The sequence below is a fragment of the Ptychodera flava genome, chromosome 6 (assembly GCF_041260155.1).
Source record: "Ptychodera flava strain L36383 chromosome 6, AS_Pfla_20210202, whole genome shotgun sequence".
Taxonomy (NCBI): Eukaryota; Metazoa; Hemichordata; class Enteropneusta; family Ptychoderidae; genus Ptychodera; species Ptychodera flava.
Genome location: NC_091933.1, coordinates 37,150,141 through 37,170,812, shown reverse-complemented (window position 1 = coordinate 37,170,812; position 20,672 = coordinate 37,150,141). Strand labels below are relative to the sequence as shown.

At 36.7% G+C, this 20,672-nt stretch overlaps 1 protein-coding gene across 1 annotated transcript; it reads left to right on the top strand.

Annotated features, from left to right (window-relative positions):
• Positions 1-8,181: 8,181 nt before the first annotated feature.
• Positions 8,182-19,122, top strand: LOC139135660 (tryptophan--tRNA ligase, cytoplasmic-like). Its single transcript, XM_070703191.1, has 9 exons — positions 8,182-8,792; positions 9,341-9,449; positions 10,167-10,286; positions 11,121-11,303; positions 11,600-11,700; positions 12,183-12,295; positions 15,524-15,697; positions 17,756-17,896; positions 18,157-19,122. The coding sequence occupies exons 1-9, from the start codon at positions 8,651-8,653 to the stop codon at positions 18,319-18,321; spliced, it is 1,248 nt and encodes a 415-aa protein (XP_070559292.1). The 5' UTR covers positions 8,182-8,650; the 3' UTR covers positions 18,322-19,122.
• The last annotated feature ends 1,550 nt before the right edge of the window (positions 19,123-20,672 follow it).

Below are 20,672 nucleotides of genomic sequence, written 5' to 3'. Positions count from 1 at the left end.
TGCAAGGCCGTTATATCGGACAAATATTCGTCTGATAAAAGATATAATTGATTATGCTGACGAGGAAGATTTATTTGGCGCCATACTGTTTCTCGATTTCTCGAAAGCTTTTGATTCGCTTGAGTGGAATTTCCTATTTGAAGTACTTTCAAAATTCGGGTTTGGTTCAAGGTTTGTGAGATACATTAAAACTATCTACAACCGTTGTGAAAGCAGTATTATTAATAATGGTTGGTGTTCCCAATATTTTAAACTTCACAGAGGCATCCGTCAATGATGTCCACTTTCAGCACTTCTTTTCTGCTCGCTGTAGAGATAATGGCCTGTGAGATAAGACATAATTCTGATATTCACAGTGTCAACGTTGGCCTAAATAAAGTTAATAGTTTTCCAAATAGAACAGAAATCAAAATATCTCAAGTCGCCGATGATACATCTCTGTTTGTTTCTGATGATACGTCGATCCCCATTGCAACTACAGTAATTAAACAATTTGGTAACTACTCAGGATTAAAATTAAATGTTACCAAATCAGAAGGTCTCTGGCTTGGTAAATGGAAAAATAGAACTGACAAAATAGCGGGTCTTAACTGGGTAACCGATCCCATAACAGTCTTAGGAATATATTTTTATTATGATCAAGCAAAACTCGTTCTTTTAAACTGGGAGAAAAAAATAGAGAGACTGAATCAATACTGGACACATGAAGAGTAGAAAATTAACGCTTTATGGCAAAATTACAATAATTAATTCGCTTGCAATTCCCAAATTCTTTTCATCATGACAATGCTTGGATGTCCAGATGTTTATCTCAAAGAAATTAATCACATTCTCTATAACTTTGTGTGGAATGGTGGTCCTGATAAAATCAAAAAAGGACGATGATCGAAGAGTATAAAAACGGAGGATTGAAAATGCCAGATATTTTCATTTTACAGAAATGTTTATATGCATCGTGGCTACGTAGGCTGTTCTCCTTAGATAATGCTAAGTGGAAAGCTCTGCCCCTTTTGAGTTTTAGCCAGCTTGGACCTAATCTTCTTATTTTCCATTTTAATTATCAAAATAATTCTCGTTTTCCATTTATTGATATTGTAATTCTGAATTTTACAGACAGATTGTTAAGGCATGGCATGAGGTTGGAGGCGGATACGCTAACCTGCCTGATCCTAGCCACTTCGATATTAGAAATCAAATCACATGGGGAAATGAAAATATCCTATATAATGGTCAGTGCCTGTTTTTTTGAGAAATGGATTAATTCTGAGATTATATATGTAAATGATATTGTAGACTGGAATACAGTTCTATTGAATCTCTTTGTGTCTTAAGTAAATTGAAAGATAAAAGAAATTGGATTTCTGAATTAGCTATTGTCAAAAAGGCTATAGCCACTAACTGGAAAAGAAAACTTCTGTAACCTCCACAAATGTAATAATCTCCACAAATGTAATATCAACCACAATTGTAATAAAATGCACCCATAAATGTAATATCGCCCATAAATGTTACAAAAATCAACCATAAATGTAATAAAAACACCAACCACAATGTAATAAATGGTAACCATAAATGTAATAAAAAAATCACCCATAAATGTAATACTTATCAACCATAAATGTAATAAATCTATTTTGTCGTTGCAATTGAGGAATTAGCCCTTAAATATTGATCTATGTAATAAGGAAAGCAACTCCACACATTATTCATTTCTTAATTGTTTGCGTTTAGTGTGTTTTGCATATTTGAAAGTGTATTTTACATTTCCCTGTTTTGTGTACAGAACTAATTGGCCATGATGGCTAGACACAGCTGTAATCTGAACGTCAGTGCAGTCTCTACTCCAGAGTGGGGAAGACTGTATAACTTTACGATCCTTTAACGCCTTTTTTCCTCCAAAATTGCCGCACTTTCTTATCGATCGCCTCAAATTCGTCTTCAGTGGATAAATTGTTTGGAATAATCGATAGATTGTCTGTATTCCTATGTTGTCCCACTTAAAGTTTGTTCCTTCATTAGGGATGCCAGGATGTTTAATTTTGTTCTACTGTGTTCAAGGTAGTGTTCGTATTGTTTTTTACTAGAATGAAATATATGTTCTCGTCAACATGTTTGCGTCGTAAGTTTCTGTTATAAGGTTTTATATTTCTCTGTTATTTGTTCTGAGTCATCTGTTATAAACTTTGTGTGGTATCACTGGTTGACGAGTTATTTTGACGCTTCCTTATTATGTAATTATCAGTGTCTAGAACTGCTGTTCCATTTCCATTATCTAACGGTTTGATCAGTACCTCGCCGTTTTCTGATAGCGTTCTCAAAGTATTCTATTCTGTGTTTCGGAAAGGAAACCTAGTTTCAGGAAAGTATGCAATAACATTACACTAGTCTTATTAAAGTTATTATTTACTCAGGGCATTGATACAAAAATGGTCACATATGCAAGTTCAAGTTTATTACATTTATGGTTGATTTTTATTACATTTATGGTTAATTTTTTATTACATTTGTGGTTGCGGTTGTTACATTAATGGTTGACTATTATATTACATTTGTGGTTGATTTTAGTACAATTATGGTTGATATTACATTTGTGGAGATTATTACATTTGTGGAGGTTACAACTTCAAGGGACACGAATAGATGTATTTCACCGTACCCCTAGTTTTCTTCTAGTTTCTGGAAGAAAATTCTGTTTTCACAAAAGCTTTTAAAACTCACCACTTAATATTACTATCAAGCCTTCTTACGGAAGCGTTTTATACCTTCCTACAGAGAACATATTCGTAATCAGTGTATTAAATCTTATTCTCCTTCCGAGTGGAGCACTATTTGGATACACCAAACTATAGGGCTAACATATGATAGAAAGCTGGCAGAGTTCAATTTTAAGATTTTACACCATATTCTCCCAAATGGTTGCAATCTCCTCAAGTGGAGAATTGAAAATAGTGATAATTGTACAGTTTGTAAAGTATCTGATTTCTACGAACATATGTTTTTATTGTAAAAAGCTCGGAAATTTCTGGATACATATCAAAGGTCTTCTAAGTAAACTTGGCATCCATATAGATGTAGATTTCCATACTATTGTATTAGGGTATAAACCTCTTCAGAAATCCTCCCTAGTCAGATTTGTCAATCTTATAATTACAGTTGCAAAATATTGTATTTTTGCTGCTTGGGCTAATTCTAGAAATAACAGTGGAAGCATGAAATCTGTCTTGTCATACGACATTTTCTATAAATATTTACAGTTTATTTATTCAACTCATAAATGTAGCAGATACAAAATTTTTTATACACTTTGGAAAAAAATATTGCAGTAATAGGAGCATTGCTAGCTCTAGTCTTATACGCTTTGCTGATTATTATATTATAGCGAATTTTTGAAATGGCGTTTGTATTTGTACAATTAATGAATGTATACGAGATATTGTAACTTTATTGAACGGTAAATAAACATATTAAAAAAAAATATCGTCATCATATCTTTCAAAGTGCCCGCTATAATTTCGTTTACGTACGTTGGTCACTCTGCATGTAGCGCCATAGAATACCTCATTAACGATGTATGTAATTTTTCAGATATTGATAAGTCTTCTATTGACACAAGGTCGCGTCTGACCATCAACGCCTTGTATTTGATATCAATACATCACGAGAATGTCATGTCACAGCATCATTAAATACCATTAATGGTAACTTCAGTAGTGGAATTTTAACTCATTCTTATGATAGATTTTGTCTGGGAGAGTATTGAGCAAGATTCTTTTTCACAGTATTGGAATTTAACACGAAAAAATGATCAGATTCATGAATTTAATGCATCTGTTGATGTTGTATCAATTGAACAAGCTGCTGAATGTCTTTTAAATATGATCAAGTCTACTGCAAGTGAAATGAAGCGTATTTACAATTGTAATCAAAAATCAAAAAGTAATGAATGTCAAGGTAATAATTGTTACAATAGTGACTGTCAGAGAATGAAGCGTTCACTCAACTCAAGGTTGAATGAATTTAGAAATAATAGGTCAAAAAACAATATAGAAGTATTAAAAACTTGTAAAGAGATTACAGAGAGCTGATTAATAATAAAAAGAAATCATGTGAGTAAAAATCTCGACAATTACGAACAGCGGACAGGAATTTCAACTCGAGGGAATTTTGGTCTTCTTGTTAAAGGTTATCAGCTCCAGTCTCACAGAACATAAAAGTTCACCTATTCTCAATATTGTTGAATACTCCAGGTTTTGAAAATGAGGATTTTGTTCTATTTCATGGAGAAATGAATGATTTTGTAGAACATATAGAGAATAATGATCTATATGACTTGAATTCACCTACAGTAATTAATAAAGTAGATCAGTGTCAAGAAACTTAAGAGTGGTAAAGCCACAGGTCGGGATGGTGTATCACCAGATATTTTAAAGGCTCCTGCTCGTGTTATTTGAGAATGATGTGTAAACTTTTTAATGCTGTTTTAGATTCTGGTTACTTGCCATCTGCCTGGGCGCAAGGTATCATAACACATATTTACGGAAAGGGCGACAGAAATTGCGCTGGAAGTATCAGAGGCATAACGTTGCTTCCAATCATGAGGAAAAAATTCTGGGCATCATTGTACAAGTGGTATAGCCACACACTGATGACGTCAAAATCACCACCGTACACAAACACAGACGCCCCGTAATTGATGCACTGACTAACTAACGAAGAAATGAGTACGTGCTAGTGATAGTATATGGACCCTAAATCATTATATTGACAGAGATGACCAGGTAATAGTTGTTTATTATAAATTAAATATGCTTTCTCCCAATTTAGTCATCGGATTGGCTAGAGTCAAGGTTTTATATTGTCAACAAGAAGATGTGTGTAATGTTTTGGAGCTTGCGCAAATTTCGAACTTCCAGATTAAGAGCTCAACCCCCTTTCATGTCGGGGGTTAATTTTGATTGTTAAATTTTAATCTGGTACAGCTCGATAAACTCACCACTGTAAAGCCTGTAAAGTAGTTACGACCATCGAACAATTTTTCAATTTCTTGTTGAACGTTTTACACGTTACATTCTTCAAGTGAAGTGCAATGAATTTAATCGATGTGTCGTGTTACCTTCTTATACGGAATCAACTGTAATAAAGGGACTGGTCAGTTTCTTCGGGGGTGGATTAATGGGGGGAGGGTACCCTGTTTTTGACTTTGGTGATTGGTGGGTCACCACGTTTTTGAAATACCCAAAGGGGGTCACTATGTTTTTGAATTTCGACACGGTTCATACTTGCCCAAAATACATCGTGCCAGCCACGAATTTCATCATTCAGTTGCATTTTTCGGCGTGCCCTTCGGGCTTGTAACTTTAATAATCAGACATGTTTTTCAGCGCGCCCTTCGGGCGAATGACTTTACTATATCAGACATACATGTATCAGAGATATCTGTATGTTTAATATTTTTCATATTTTTATGGTTTCAATGTTAACAGAAAAGGTCCTCTCAGACAGTGCATTCATCAGATTTGGCTGCAACTTATAAAAATAGCTCTCTATGGCTTCTCAGGAGATGTAATTGGATGGCTTGCATGTCTAAACACACATCAAAGTTTCTGATTTATTGCTTTTCCCTCTTTGATATTAATGGTTGACATCCATTTCTGTACAACAGTTCAGGACATCTGGTTGAGCAAAGAAAGTGTGTAATACATTCCCATACATTCCCAGCTCATTAAAAATAGTGTATTCAAACTTTAAAATTGACACTTTGAAATTCCTATCTTACAGCTAACATGTTAACAATTTTATTTAAACACAGACTGACTGAATGTTTAAAATAAATATGTATAAAATAATATATATATATATATATATATATATATATATATAATATACACCTATTATTTTACCTTTGTCGCGCGGGGGTCTAGTCACCCTGTTTCCAAATTTGGAATAGGGGTCAACCACTTTTTGACGTCGGCAAAAAATAATCAATCCCTCCCCGCCCAGGCTGACGAAAATGACCAGTCCCTAAATTGTTCTTTTTCTCTTCCGGGTCGATTTTGAACGCAGTCAAATTACAAATAATTAAGCTTAAAATTGTTCTCAGCTGACACGTCTTTTGTGCACGCGCGCTTGTGACTATATCACTCAACGCTGCAGACGACATCACAAATGATCAAATTATTTTAAATTAAATTAATTAAAACTATGCACACGCTAATGTAAAAATGAACAAAGTTTGACAGTAATTATTGTGTTTGGTTTATTTTTCTATTTTTGTTGACAGATTCCTAATTCTCTGCTCAATAATCCTTCTAAATTTTATCGATCAGGTATTTACCCTGCAGGATATTAATTCATCTTCAGGACCATTCAGAAGGGATCAATTTGTTGAGGTCGTGGAAAAATCTCGCGTCTCGATCTCAGCTCGCTAATTCTGCTATCAATATATTGGTATAATATGATGAATAATCATATTTTATGATATACCTGAGATCTTCATACCTAGGAGTATCCGTTATGTCAATACTATATACTATGTCAATGCTTACATATGTCAATGCACATCTCATGTCATTTTGGACGGGCAGTGCGCACTCTCTTGGCAATAAGTAGACCAGGTAGGTCTCCTTAAAATAACAATTTAACGTAGTTTGCGTCCCAAGAACATATGGTCGGACTGTCAAATTTCTTCAATACTTTCCTGGTAAACCGCTTGTCGGGGTTCATTTTGAAGCTCATGGCGTAAGAAAAATTTTTACCATCTTAGTTTCTTGAAAATCAAAATTTTATTGTTCATTGAGGAAAAAGTTTAAGTCTTTTTCTTTCGAGGCGCATATTACCTTAAGGTAATTTTAGATCTCAAAATCTTAGTCTTTTATTCAATTATAAATGACAAACCAATGCACAATATCCAAGGCTATACCCTTTGACAAATAGAGTACAACCTGGAGTCAGTTTGAAACAATGGAGATGTTTTTGCCCACTTATTCGGAGACTGCCGCATAACCTCTACGTTATGCATACCTGTCCTTGTATCCAAAAGTATATGTTGATTACGATATTTTCTGCGTAATTTTGCCTTCAAATGTATGTTATGATCAGTAAAAAAGTTGTGGATATAACTTTTCTCAAATGAAAGCATCTCATAGTGGTGGTACAAGGAGAAACATTGGACCGGTGTGCTATTGTTGTTGCAGTTGTTTGATCGATCCTCATTAAGAGCGCCACCGCAGCTTGGAATGCGCCAGCAATCGGTCATGATGTGTTATGTTCACCATTTCTGTTAACGGTGCATGCATTGGATTCGGGAAAATGAAACGAGAAGATTGATATGTCAACTACAGCCACATAGACCATGACGACAAATTATCGAACAACATTTTGCACACAGATAACTTTATAAACATATTTTAATAAGCGTGACTGTGGATAGGTCTGTTGACAACAAAGAAACGACCACTATTCCTCGTGTTTTTTTTTTTGAGTTCGGCCAATTATTGTGTCTCTTGTGAGCACAACAAGTAACGCGGCAGATTTTCAAGACTCTGAAATGCAATCTAATAGTCAAAAACTGCCGTAACAGATGAGTAGCAGCATTGCAAATCTAGATAAATTTTGTCAATCTAGTGATTGGAACTTGATTCTGCAGAAGAACTGTGGGAATGATAACACACAATTTTTGACAATCCGGTGAATTGCCTTTGTGACAAGCCTTTCAAATTAAACGGCGCGGTTTGAAGGAGTATTTGAAAACAAATAAACTCCTTGTGAACTGCGAAGAGGGATCACGCATGTCTCTTGAATGACCTCAGACAAACCGAAACTGAATTAGCGGTTTACTTTTTGACTTTTGTACTAATGACACGCTTGACCTATATAACTACTTACATTTTATGACATTTGTATGATTCTAAAGTCCTTACAATATAGGTATTTGAAAGAGAATACGCGTCGTGTTTACCTACAATAAATAGCAATTGTGAAATACCTATGTACACTTTTGTGACCTCACAGCCAACTCGTTTGAATGAGAACAAACTAATAAAGTGCAAGGAAAAACAATGTCGTTGTCAAGGTAAATTTTCCTTAATTCCTTACATTTCAGGTGAACAAAGGAAAGGTATAGTGCATGTGGAATTTCGTTCGTTTAACCCTGATGTGTTATGTGACCTCGTAACGACCTGTAGACGCATCGTCCAGGTCTGTGCGAAGGTACCAGCCCCAGGGTACCAGTAGGTATGCCATCCCTTTCAACAGTCAGCTTAGTTTCAATGGAATGTCGTCAGACTTGTCAATCCGTTATCGTAGTATCTTGATCAATTTGACGGGGTTCGAGGGACGCACGATGTGGCCAAATAAAAGCGATTGGTAAACACAAGGCCACTGGCGCTTTTCGACCTTTTGCTTTCTGTACGGCTGACGCAATATTTTGAGACCGGTGAGTGACACAGAAATTTCGTCAGCCTTGCCAGCTACTATAATCACCAGATTGTGCGCTTGTGCGACTATTCCCACAGTGCATCGCTCCTATCTGCTTCCCTAACCGGTATAAAAGACCGTGTAGTTGTGTACCGCACACGGGACGTCATAGCCACCAAGCCAGTGAAGAAACTCGACAGTTCGGCTTTGTAGTGAACGGTCTTGTTGTGAAGCCATGGCTGAAAACGAAACACCAAAACCTGAACAGTCGCCCTCAGTGGAAGGGGAAGATGTGGAGAATGAAAGTGGAGACGTTGTTGATCCATGGACTGTGACTAGCAAATCGGCAAAGGGTGTTGACTACGATAAACTTATCAGTAAGTTACAAGTTTTCATGTAATTCTGACTATGGACAGAAATGAAAAAATACTCAAAAAGTTTCAGGACCATTATCATTCGAAAGCAATTGGAAAGAATTGAGGTCATCATTCATTCGCTTGCACGGGGGAGCCTCCTAGTATAGAGAAGATGGTACATCCAATGAGAAAGAAACCGGTTAAAACTTTTTGATTTGTAACAAGTCGGGCATTTATTATATGGATGAGTGTGAAAGCGCCATCTACGAGTTCGTATATCAAAGAAAATGTGATCAAATATAGCACGGTGACTTCGACGACCGAGGCCAATGCTAGCGGAGAACACTTCTCAACTCTTCAGAAACTTTCAACACAGACTGACGATACTTAATATATTCGAGTAACAGCTTTGCGATTGTTTCTAGAGGGACTTGTCACCCTCAATAAGTTTATTTCCCGAGTTCGAAGAACTGCTTCTGATGGACAGTCAATAAGCTTATGTATGTATACTGTTCGCCGAGGTATAAATTAGGTCCAAAATAACCCAATTTGTTTTATATCTCAAACAGCCCGCTTTGGAAGCCAGAAAATTGAGCCAGAGTTATTGCAAAGAATGGAAAAGGTGACTGGCAAGCCTCTTCATCACTTACTTAAACGAGAAATTTTCTTCTCGCAGCGGTAAGTTATGAGATAATGTTGAAATTCCATCCAAGGTGACCCTTTCGCTCGTCAAGTGTTCAAAATTGACTTAATTACGTCAACTGTTTCCATCAAGAAACATTTGATGATGTGACGAAAGATGACGTCAGCTCTGGACACGATCAACAAGTCTGGCAACTTAACGTGTTATGACATTTTGAAGATCAATAGATATACTGTCGGTAAAATTGTCATTAATCGTATTCTTGAATGAGCCAGCCGTTTTCTCCTTTTTGAAGTAAGTTTAAATACAAAGAAGTGGCTTTACAAACACAAATACTGTGTACAATAAGCAATTCATTGTCGATAAATAAATTCTAGTTGAGACTAAAATTCTGTTGTCAATTCAACAAGGTGTTTGTACATCACATGCTGCAAGGACTAGTTGAATACTGGATATTTGGGGATGATTTCGGGAGTAGTAAGAACTACATTTTACATGCAGGCAAAAATCGTGGAGATACATAAACGTTTCTTCCAAGTTAGCTGTAACATTCACTAATTTTGAACATTTAAGACTTTTCGAAATTTAATATACATTTTAGTACCGATGGATATATATTTCAGCATTTAAAATTATGAAGCAAGAAGCTATTGAAGAACATGGAGATTGTCACAGACTATGGATATTTGCATAACAGTTTATGATTTATGTTGCACTGATATACAGTTCTGTTTTTTTTTCCATTTTTACAGAGACCTGAGTCAAATTCTTGATTCATACGAGCAGGGCAAACCATTCTTTCTGTACACAGGGAGAGGTCCATCGTCCGAAGCAATGCATCTTGGTCATCTGATCCCATTCATCTTTACGAAGTGAGTGAGTCTAAAGTGTTAAGGTGTCTGGATCGTTAAACTGTTTATTAATTTTGGGCAGAAAACGCGCCTTAGCCCACGAAATTGAAAAACGTAAACTTTTGCTAAAACTTTCCGTAAGAGAACTTTAAATCATTCTCTTTCGAAATCAAGAATGAAAATCAAGGGTCGCCGTGCTAAACAAACAAAATACCCATGGCAATATTTCTCGACACTTAAAATTCAAAATGGCCGCCATCCCTGTGTTAACTCTATCGTGAAAAATTGTTGTCGATTATCAAAAAAAAAGCTTGTGAAAACTGTAGTTACTTAATGAGTTTCAAATTGGCCACCTCAAGTGGTAGACAAACATGTAGTGTAAAAGTTTTAGAGTCCAAATATCTGTCCTAAAGCGCATTATACCTTAGAGATAGTGCAGTGTGTTTGATGATGCAACAGGCAATGCCATAATTAGAAAGAAATTGGTGTTTGTTTTTGGGTGGGTACATACATATATACATATATACATACATCCATGCATCCATGCATTTATACATGCATCCATACATCCATACATACATCCATACATACATCCATCCATCCATCCATACATACATACATACATACATACATACATACATACATACATACATACATACATACATACATACATACATACATACATACATACATACATACATACATACATACATACACACATACACACACACACACATACACACATACATACATACATACATACATACATACATACATACATACATACATACATACATACATACATACATACATACATGCATACATATTGGACGTAATAGGGATCTTTTTTATCAGATATCTTCAGGATACATTCGATGTTCCCTTGGTGATCCAGATGACAGACGATGAGAAATTTTTATGGAGAGACTTGAGTATTGAAGAGGCTCACAGACTTGCCTATGAGAACGCCAAGGATATCATAGCCTGTGGGTTCGACATCAAAAAAACTTTTATCTTTTCTGACATCGATTATATCGGGTACGTATCAATAATATCATGAAGAGGTGATGCGAAAATGATATAGCCAATATTGGATTACCATGTATAAGACTTCTCAAATGCTGATATACAGAATCTGCTCTTTAATTTCAAATGCATTACAGCAATTTCTTTATAAGAGATAACATAGGGTATAGTAAAGTAGAGATGCTACATTTTCCTCCATTTTAGTGTAAGTGCCTTGATTTCGTGAGTTGTTTTTATTAACGATAGATATAACCCATGATTTGCGAATACTCCAAGGTGAGATTTACATTTTTTATGTCATGACACAGGTCATCCAGCGACTTCTACATGAATATGTTGCGAATCCAACGCTGCGTCACTTTCAGCCAAGTCAGAGCTATATTTGGGTTTAACGACAGCGATAGTATTGGTGAGTAAGGGGTATAGGAGTTATCTTTAAACAGCAGCTCTAAACTGAATAATTTACCGGTAGAGATTTTTACAAAAATTAAAACAAAAAATTTTATACTTACCTTAATTTTCGTTCCTCAGGGGTGATGATTTATGTTACCCATCAGACCAGAGATGAAAGTCAAGAAGTCACAAAATTAAAATTTTCCTTTCGACAAAACGGTGGCTTTAGTTGGAATCCATTACAGATAAGATTGCAGAAATTTTCTGACAGTAAAAAAATCATACAGTGAACAGGAACATTTACAGCAACGTGCACTGTCAACAAACGTCGTCAACTGCCATCGATGTGAGCAGAAGATGATGCTCTTTTTCCTCAGTCTACAGCATTGTCGAGAAAAAATCGAACCAATTGCAATAACACATTAAACGCAGTAACATTTCAACCTTTTTCTTTATTATTTCATCAAATATAAAATGTCATATTTTTCAATTGTGTAGGTAAAATCAGCTTTCCCGCTATCCAGGCGGCACCGTCGTTCAGCAATTCCTTTCCACAAATATTTGGCGGGAAAACAGATATAGCATGTCTCATTCCTTGTGCAATTGATCAGGTAAATATCATAGCTTGGCAGTTAGTTACTTCGAATGTTTCTGATTTTGTGCTTTAGACGTTGCCATATTTACTTGTCTAGTGAACCTAGAAACTGAAAGACTTGCTACCCTATTGCGGAAATTCAGAGAAACCGAAAGTTCTAAAAGTATCTGCCACGCTTATCTAAACACTCCACAACAAAAGTTGATCTGTTTTGCATTATTTCTACTAAAACGGTAAAACGAAATGCTTTCAAATACCTGCAGTGTATCTTTTCAAGCACATAATAGCTCCCATGGACATTGCTCATTCGACACAATTTGGTTTGAATGATTGTTGAATAACGCTATGGCGATCATATTTGTTTGTGAAGAGAGTGTCGCCTGTGTCGACAGAAATTCGTCCTTAAGGTAGTATGCGCCTCGAAAGTGAAAGACTTCTACTTTTGCTAAACCTTTCCTTAAGGAATCTTTCAACCATTCTCTTTTAAAATCAAGAATAAAAATCAGGGGTCACCGTGCAAATTTTGGTATCAGAGAAACAAATTACCCAAGATTCACCGATATTTGGAATTCAAAATGGCCGCCATCCCTTTGGTAACTCTATGGGGGAAAATAGAAACGTCGATTTTCAAAAAACTAAGACCGTGAATGTTTTTCTTTCTCCAATGCCTTCAAAATGAGTCATCACAAGTGGTAGATCAGAAAAGTATTGTAAAAGTTTGAGAGTCCGAATATGTGTCCTCGAGGCGCATTCTACCTTAAAGTCTATTTTGCAACTGTCAGGTATGTTACTAAGGTTTGTGTTTGGACCCGTCAACATGGAATTTTAGTGATTCCGTGATAAGCCACTCAATTGTAACAACGAACCGTTTTCGCTATCTCTTGTTCACATATTTTCCGATAAATCTATTTTGCCGTGATTTACAGAACCTCGACGTCATTTGGAATCAGCCGAGATGTAAATTCAGCTTAGGAGACATATTAATCTTACCAGATTTTATTGATAAAAAGCATAATCCTTTATGACCCATAGCACTCGAAATGTCAAGAGTGTAAAGTAAAATATTTCAGATATTTATCCTCTGGCAGCTTTCCAAGTCGTGATGTTTGTGAAATACATATACCCCTGACTTTCTCATGCGAAACCAACAACAACAGCATTTACGGCAGTATGCGCCTCGAAAGTGAAAGACTGAAACTTTCGGTCAAAATTTCCTTAAGGAATCTTTCAAACATTCTCTTTCAAAATCAAGAATAAAAATCGGGGGTCACCTTGCAAATTTTGCTACCAGAGAAACAAATAACCCAAGATTTACTGATATTTAAATTTTAAAATGGCCGCTATCCCTGTGTTAACGCTATGGAGAACAATAAAATTTTCGAATTTCGAAAAACTAAGCCGTTGAAAAAAATTTCTTACACCAAGAGCTTTAAAATGAACCCCACAAGTGGTATGTCAGAAAAGAATTGTAAAAAGTGCGCGAGTCCGAATATCTGTCCAATGGCGCGTTCTACCTTACGAGGCGCATTCTTCCGCAGCGACGCGATTGAAAGGCTCACACGTATACACACACAAGCAGCACTATGAAAGGAAGACTATTGTCAACAAGTAGCCAACAGGTTATGCCAGCTCGCCGAGCGGTGCTGTACTGAGCAGAAGTTGCCTGGAGAAGAAGATGGCTGCCTTGATTAGCCAATCGGAGGATGCGATGGAGAGAGAAGAGAGTGTACTTCAGCAACTTTTAAGTTACTAATTGCCTCAAAAGTGAAAGACTTAAACTTTCGCTCAAACTTTTCTAAATAAAATTATCAACCATAATCAGGGGTCACCGTGACAAGTTTGGAGCTAGACAAACAAACTACCTATCATCATTTACTGATATTCTAAATTCAAAATGGCCACCACCTCAGTGAACTTTATGATGAGAAAAATACAATTTTCGATTTTTGAAATGCTTAGACCTTAAAAATTGTTCTAAAACCAAAAGCTTTAAAGTGGGCTCCCACGAGTTAAAGGCCAGAAAAGTTTTGCAATTTGCCATTATTTGAGAGTCCGAATATCTGTCTCCGAGACGTATTCTGCCTTAATGAAGGAACAAGAGTGTCCTGCTGTCTGCCTGTGTAATATTTCAATACCTATTAATTCATTTAGTAACATAACATATATGGTATGTGCAGTCAATTGGATTTTCTACAATGACGCTGTTGACTAACAACACATACATGCGTATTGACTGGACAAAGAATTGGCTTTTCCATAGGGAGCGTTGACAAAAATAAATGTACTCATTACCAGAAGCTGCTCCTCCCATTACATGTAATGGTAGTTCTGAATGGGAGAGTCTCTTCTCTTAATTCACAGAGAAGCGGGTGATCAACAATTTTGGTTATTCAATCAAGGAAAGGTCTGCTGTTTTATTCATCCCCTTTTCGAAAATCACCAGCCCATCCCTTCCCTTGTTTCTAGTGATGTAGAATTTTACTTTGAAACACATTTGTGCATTAGTGATTCGTGTATTGTTGTGCAGGGTTTGAAATCAAGAGGCCGGGGCAAGCAAATCAATTCGGACAGGCCGAACTGCACCTGTTAGTTTCAATGGAATTTGTACATGATGACATACAACGTTTGACAGGCTATCGACTGTTTTATCAGACATCTTGTCACCTTTAAGGCTTTCTGACAAACATAATACCAGATTTAATTGGAAGACCTACAATTGAAGTCTCGACATTTGTGTAAACTCTGTAACTGTAAACATTTTATCCTATCATTGAGTAGACGTCTTTTCAATAACAATAAAGTTAATCAGTAGCCTAATTCTTGCAGACGACGCACTATGCACGACATAAAACACTAAATAAAATTCGCCAACATGAAAAAGAATGCCACTGAAACGCATGAGGTTTTGTGAAAATAAAGGATTTTTTTCTCTTCAAACTGATTGTCCCCGTACAAACGGCAGGCAAAAAAAGTAGAATTGAGGAAAGGCGTAACCACCAATTAGAGTACAAACTATAAATCCATATGACGTCAGGCTTGCAAAGTTCTACCGCATTTCATGGCATTTTTGGTGACAAATCAAACACAGATTCTGCATGACAGGTTACACAGAATGGGTCAGTCACATTTACTGTACTCTTCTGACGGTAATCGATTTTGATTTTGATTGACATTTCACGACAAACTATTTACTGTTTTTGTTGTTGTTTTAATCCTTTATTTATTCTGCTTCACTCGCTGGCAGGATCCGTATTTTCGAATGACACGAGATGCAGCCCCGAAACTCGGTTATCCAAAGCCGGCCCTCATCCACTCCCAATTCTTCCCGGCTTTACAAGGCGCTCAAACAAAGATGAGTGCTAGTGACCCAACATCTTCAATCTTCCTCACGGACTCTGATGCGGATATCAAAACAAAAGTAAGTGAAACTCGATGATCTCTACTTCCAAAATTCGCCAGAGAAGGGAGATGGAAGGAGGGAACGTTTAAACTTACCATCCAAATATTATTAAATTGTATGTATTTTTTCTTGAACATTTTCGAACAGATGCGTTTTCACAGTGAACTATACTGTTCGCATGCAGAATAAATAAGTAAAAATTTATAGTATCAAGGCGCTAAAATTGCATTAATCCCTGCTAAGCTAAGTTGCTTTGTACAACACTGACGGGGTAGGTGACCACTTTGTTTGCCGTATCATAGCTCACTTGGCAACACGAGTAAATCAAAGTTGTTACGGCAGAACATGTCAGATTTCTTGAACGTGTAAATTTCACAAGTCAGATTCTACCTTGTGTAAATTTCACAAGTCAGATTCTACTTGGCAACACGAGTAAATCAAAGTTGTTACGGCAGAACATGTGAATGTGTAAATTTCACAAGTCAGATTCTACCAACCCCGATTCGAATATTTGAAAATCTGTGAATGTAAAATGTGTATCGTGTTAATAAACTTGAACAGTAATGAGATAGGAACACTTAGGAAGTGACAAAGGACATGTCATTCTTCATTTTCACTTCAGCAGACTACGCTCGTAACATACAATCTGAAAAAAATTACTACATGCCAAAAATGTCCGCACCGTCGATCGCAAAGTTATTTATTAACTCATCGATCAAACGTGGTGCAAGCTTTTACATTGCATATGTCAGGTCAGGATTTTATCAGAAAAAAAGTGGGCAGTCTGTGGTTGCGATCGATTTTATAGCCATGCAGAATAACTCCGTAGCCAGAGTTGCGGAGAGCCATACTGACTGCATGTTCCTTACATCGTGGTAGATGATCAGACGTCATTTAATACCTGCCCAGGTTATTGTTATAAGAGGTGCTTCAACTTCATGAGTCAACATTGTGTGAATTTACGACTGCTAATCTTTGTTGTAATTCTTTCCAACCCCTAAAATTCAATTCTGGCCGGGAAAAATCCCAATCAGCGCTGGTATTTTTGCCTAGTCCGATTTTTAAAAAATCGCAAACCCTGTCGCAAATATTTTCGCATCGTGTTTTCTTAACGTTCACCTTGATATATATATCTTTGACATTATGGCGAATGAATTTCTTTAAAGCTGGTGGACGTTCCTTGAGGTAGTATGCGCCTCAAAAGTGAAAGACCTTAAACTTTTCCTCAAACTTTCCTAAATGAAACTTTTAGCTATTCTCTTACCACATCAACAATAAAAATCGGGGGTCACCATGCAAAGTTTCGAACTAGCGAAAACAAATTTGAAATTGAAAATGGCTGCCATCCCTGTGATAATTCTATGGGGGAAATTAAAGTTTGAGTTTTGGAAAACTAAGACGGTGAAAAATTTTTCTTTCCCAAAGAGCTTTATTAAAATGAGTCCTACAAGTGGTAGATCAGAAAAAATTGTAGAAAATTTAGAGTCTGAATATCTGCCCCCCCCCCCAGGGGCATTCTACTTTAACTGTGGTTTATAATACGCCTCAGGGACAGATTATTCGGACGCTCAAACTTTTATGATTATTTGCTGATATACCACTTGTTGGTGCTCAAAAGCCCTTGGTGCCAGAAAACTTTTCGCCGGATTTGTTTTTCCAAATTCGAAATGTTATTATTCTCCAAAGAGATGACAGGGATGAGGCCATTTTGAATTTCAAATATCGGTAATTTTGGGTTATTTGTTTCTCCAGTGCTAAAATTTGCACGGTGACCCCAATTTTTATTCTTGATTTTCAAAGAGAATGTTGGAATATATCTTGGTGAAAGTTTGAGCAAAAGTTTAAGGCTTTTACTTTCGTGGCGCGAATTATCTTAAATATAATATAATGCCTATTAGGGAATTTACTTTTTACAAACCTATTCTCGCTCGCTTAGATAACCACTGGAGCGATATTTTTCGATCCAAATCTCATCTCCTCACATCGTGTTACTTATATAACGCCGAAGACATTTTGAATTGTGTTGATACTGAACCGAACTTTGTACTTATACCCTGTACTGTTTCTGTTTGCTAGATAGAAAAGTATGCCTATTCTGGTGGAGGAGCTACCGTAGAGGAACACAGAGAGAAAGGAGGAGACTGTGAGATTGACATTTCATATCAGTATCTCAAGTTCTTCATGGAAGATGATGAGAAATTGCAACAATTGAAACAGGTGAGTTTCCTAGCAATATAGAGTCATGGATACCGAATCACCACAGAATTAAATGTATGTCAGCGCGATATATCACACCAACTTTATAAAGCCGAGATTTCACTGCGATTCCGAATCGGACAAAATTTATTTTCACTAAGTCATTTCCAGGAAACAATAGTCATCTACACCTTTTCAATACAGTTCCATGCCTCTGTTTCCTGACTCACATATAATGAAAAGTGGTGTTGTTAAATGTATGTCTTGATTGGAATCTTCAGGACTACACGAGTGGCAAGCTACTGACAGGTGAGCTGAAGAAGGTACTCATCGACACACTGCAGCCACTGATTAGAAAACACAGAGAGAAGAGAGCTGAAGTCACCAACGAGATTGTAAAGGAATTTATGACTCCCAGAAAGTTAGATTTTGATTATTCTAAATAGGTTTCGCTTGTCAGACATTGCAACGTACTGATGAAAAAGAAATTCAGTCAAGGTAGCTTTAAAAGCACCATTTCATCCACTGCGTATCAATATGAGAGAGAAATAGTGTGTCTGGTGTTAGTTGGCATTTGTATCAAAGTATGGTTAGTCCTATGGACAATGTGAATACGTTAATTACAATCGTCATCTAAATCTACAATGACATAATGCAGCGTTTTGAAGTAATAGATTTAACAACACAAGGAACTTTACATACTGTATGCATGTTACAATTACTTTAAGTGCGGATTCAAATATAATCTCTTCCCTGGATGTCACAAAAAGTATTGTTTGAACTATAGAACAATGAAATAGAGCGTTTTTCAGTATGCTCAGGAGACTACTAGTGTAAATCAGAGATTATTTGAATCTCTGTGCGAAATTTGTCGATGCAATGGCCGGCTACCAATTAAGCAGCAACTCTTTCAAAATGAAATCTAAGTTTTACTAAAAATCACCCTTTTCTTGCTTCAGTTTTCCTAATTTTGGAAAATGACAATAGGTTAGCCTCCTTCCAAGTTTAAGTTTACGCTGACGACTGATTGGAGGAACTCACAAAAATTGAGAAGCAAAATCATGTCAACTTTCATGTGGTGACAATGTTATTATATTCGTTAATAATCGTCATGTATCACGTATAGGGGAATTTCACGCCAAATCTTGGAACATTTGAAAATGTCTTCTATTTGTGACAATATTTTTTGTATACAAAGAAAGTTTTTGAATACTATTTTAATGGCAATAAAAAAGGAAAAAAATGTATCATTGTTGTAGAATGAACTAGAGTGAGGTGTTCTTAAAGTATGATGCAAACTAGATGTGACAGTTCGTCTAATCTTTTCAAGGTTTCCGAGATAAACTTTCAATATTTTGTATCTGTACGCGCCTCGAAAGTGGAAGACTTAATCTCTTACTTAAACTTTCCTTAAGGAAACTTTCAACCATTCTCTTTCAAAATCAAGAATTAAATAAGGGGGTCACGGTGCAAATTTTAGTACTAGAGAAACAAATCATCCACGGTATTTACCAATGTTTTGAAATTCAAAATGGCTGCCATCCTTGTGTTAACTTTATGGGGAAAACTAAGACGGTAAAAACATTTCTTTTAACAAGAGCTTTAAAATGAGCCCCCACAAGCGGTAGGCTAGAAAAATAATGGAGACTTTGAGCGTCTAAATTTCTGCATCGTCGTAAATACGCGCCCCTTTACTGAATAATTAATTAATCCCCATTCAAACTTCCGCGCAGTTTCCCGCGTAATCTGTCAGAGCTTGATTTTTGCGTAGGTCAGCGGAGCGGAAATATTATGCTCTGGCTCGCGAGAATGAATTTCTGTACCGAGGCGCATTCTATCTTAAGGTGATATGCGCCTCGAACATTTGCTCAGACTTTCCTCAATGAGTCTTTTAACCATTCCATGTCAAAATCAAGAATAAAAATCGGGAAACAAAGGGACATTTGAAATTGCCCAAGATTTATAGATATTTGAAATTTAAAATGACCACCATCCCAATGGTGAAAAATAAAATTGTCGATTTTCGACAAAGTAAGACGGTGAAAAGTTTTCTTTCACTACGAGTTTTAAAATGAATCCTCACAAGTGGGTATATCAGAAAGGAACTGTGAAAGTTTGAGGGTCCGAATATCTGTCCCTCTAAGGCGCGTCCCACCTAAAGGCGGAACTTCCCTTTAAAAGTGCGCCAAGCTAAGGGGGCGTTCATTGTGTAAGTGGACAGGAAACAGGTGGGCACACGCTCCAGAAAATGATACTTTTTAGACTTCTCCGCCTCAAAAACGTAGATAGACTGTCAAGCGGTCAGCACGAAGCTGCTGCCGATCGAACTCTGTGGTTATATTCAAATTCTAACGCGACTTGAAGACAGTTTTTTGGAAATTTGAGCGTTGGTGTTGGGGAATCAATGATCATTGGCAGTTTGAACCGACCGTCAATAAAACGCTTGTATAAACTCTGTTTGCAGGATTAGCAAATGGTGACAAAAGATTGAGATCAGTCTGTGTAATTAATGTTATGGAAATCAAACATCATACTGGCCAAGCGTTTGACAAGAAGGAGAACTCCACTAAACTTCAATGCGAGAACCTGGGATTGAAAAGTGCGGCTTTAACTGACTTAGGCCTACAGCAGCTCTTTCTGAATGATACGCAGCGGCACCCTATCTATTCAATATATTGAGGTGGTAGGCGTATCATGGCTGCCAGTTTTCTTCGCTGAGTACGGACTCTCAACACGATAATGCTAAAGACCACGCTCGATGAAACGCACTACAGGGCTATTTCGTTATGAAAGGAAA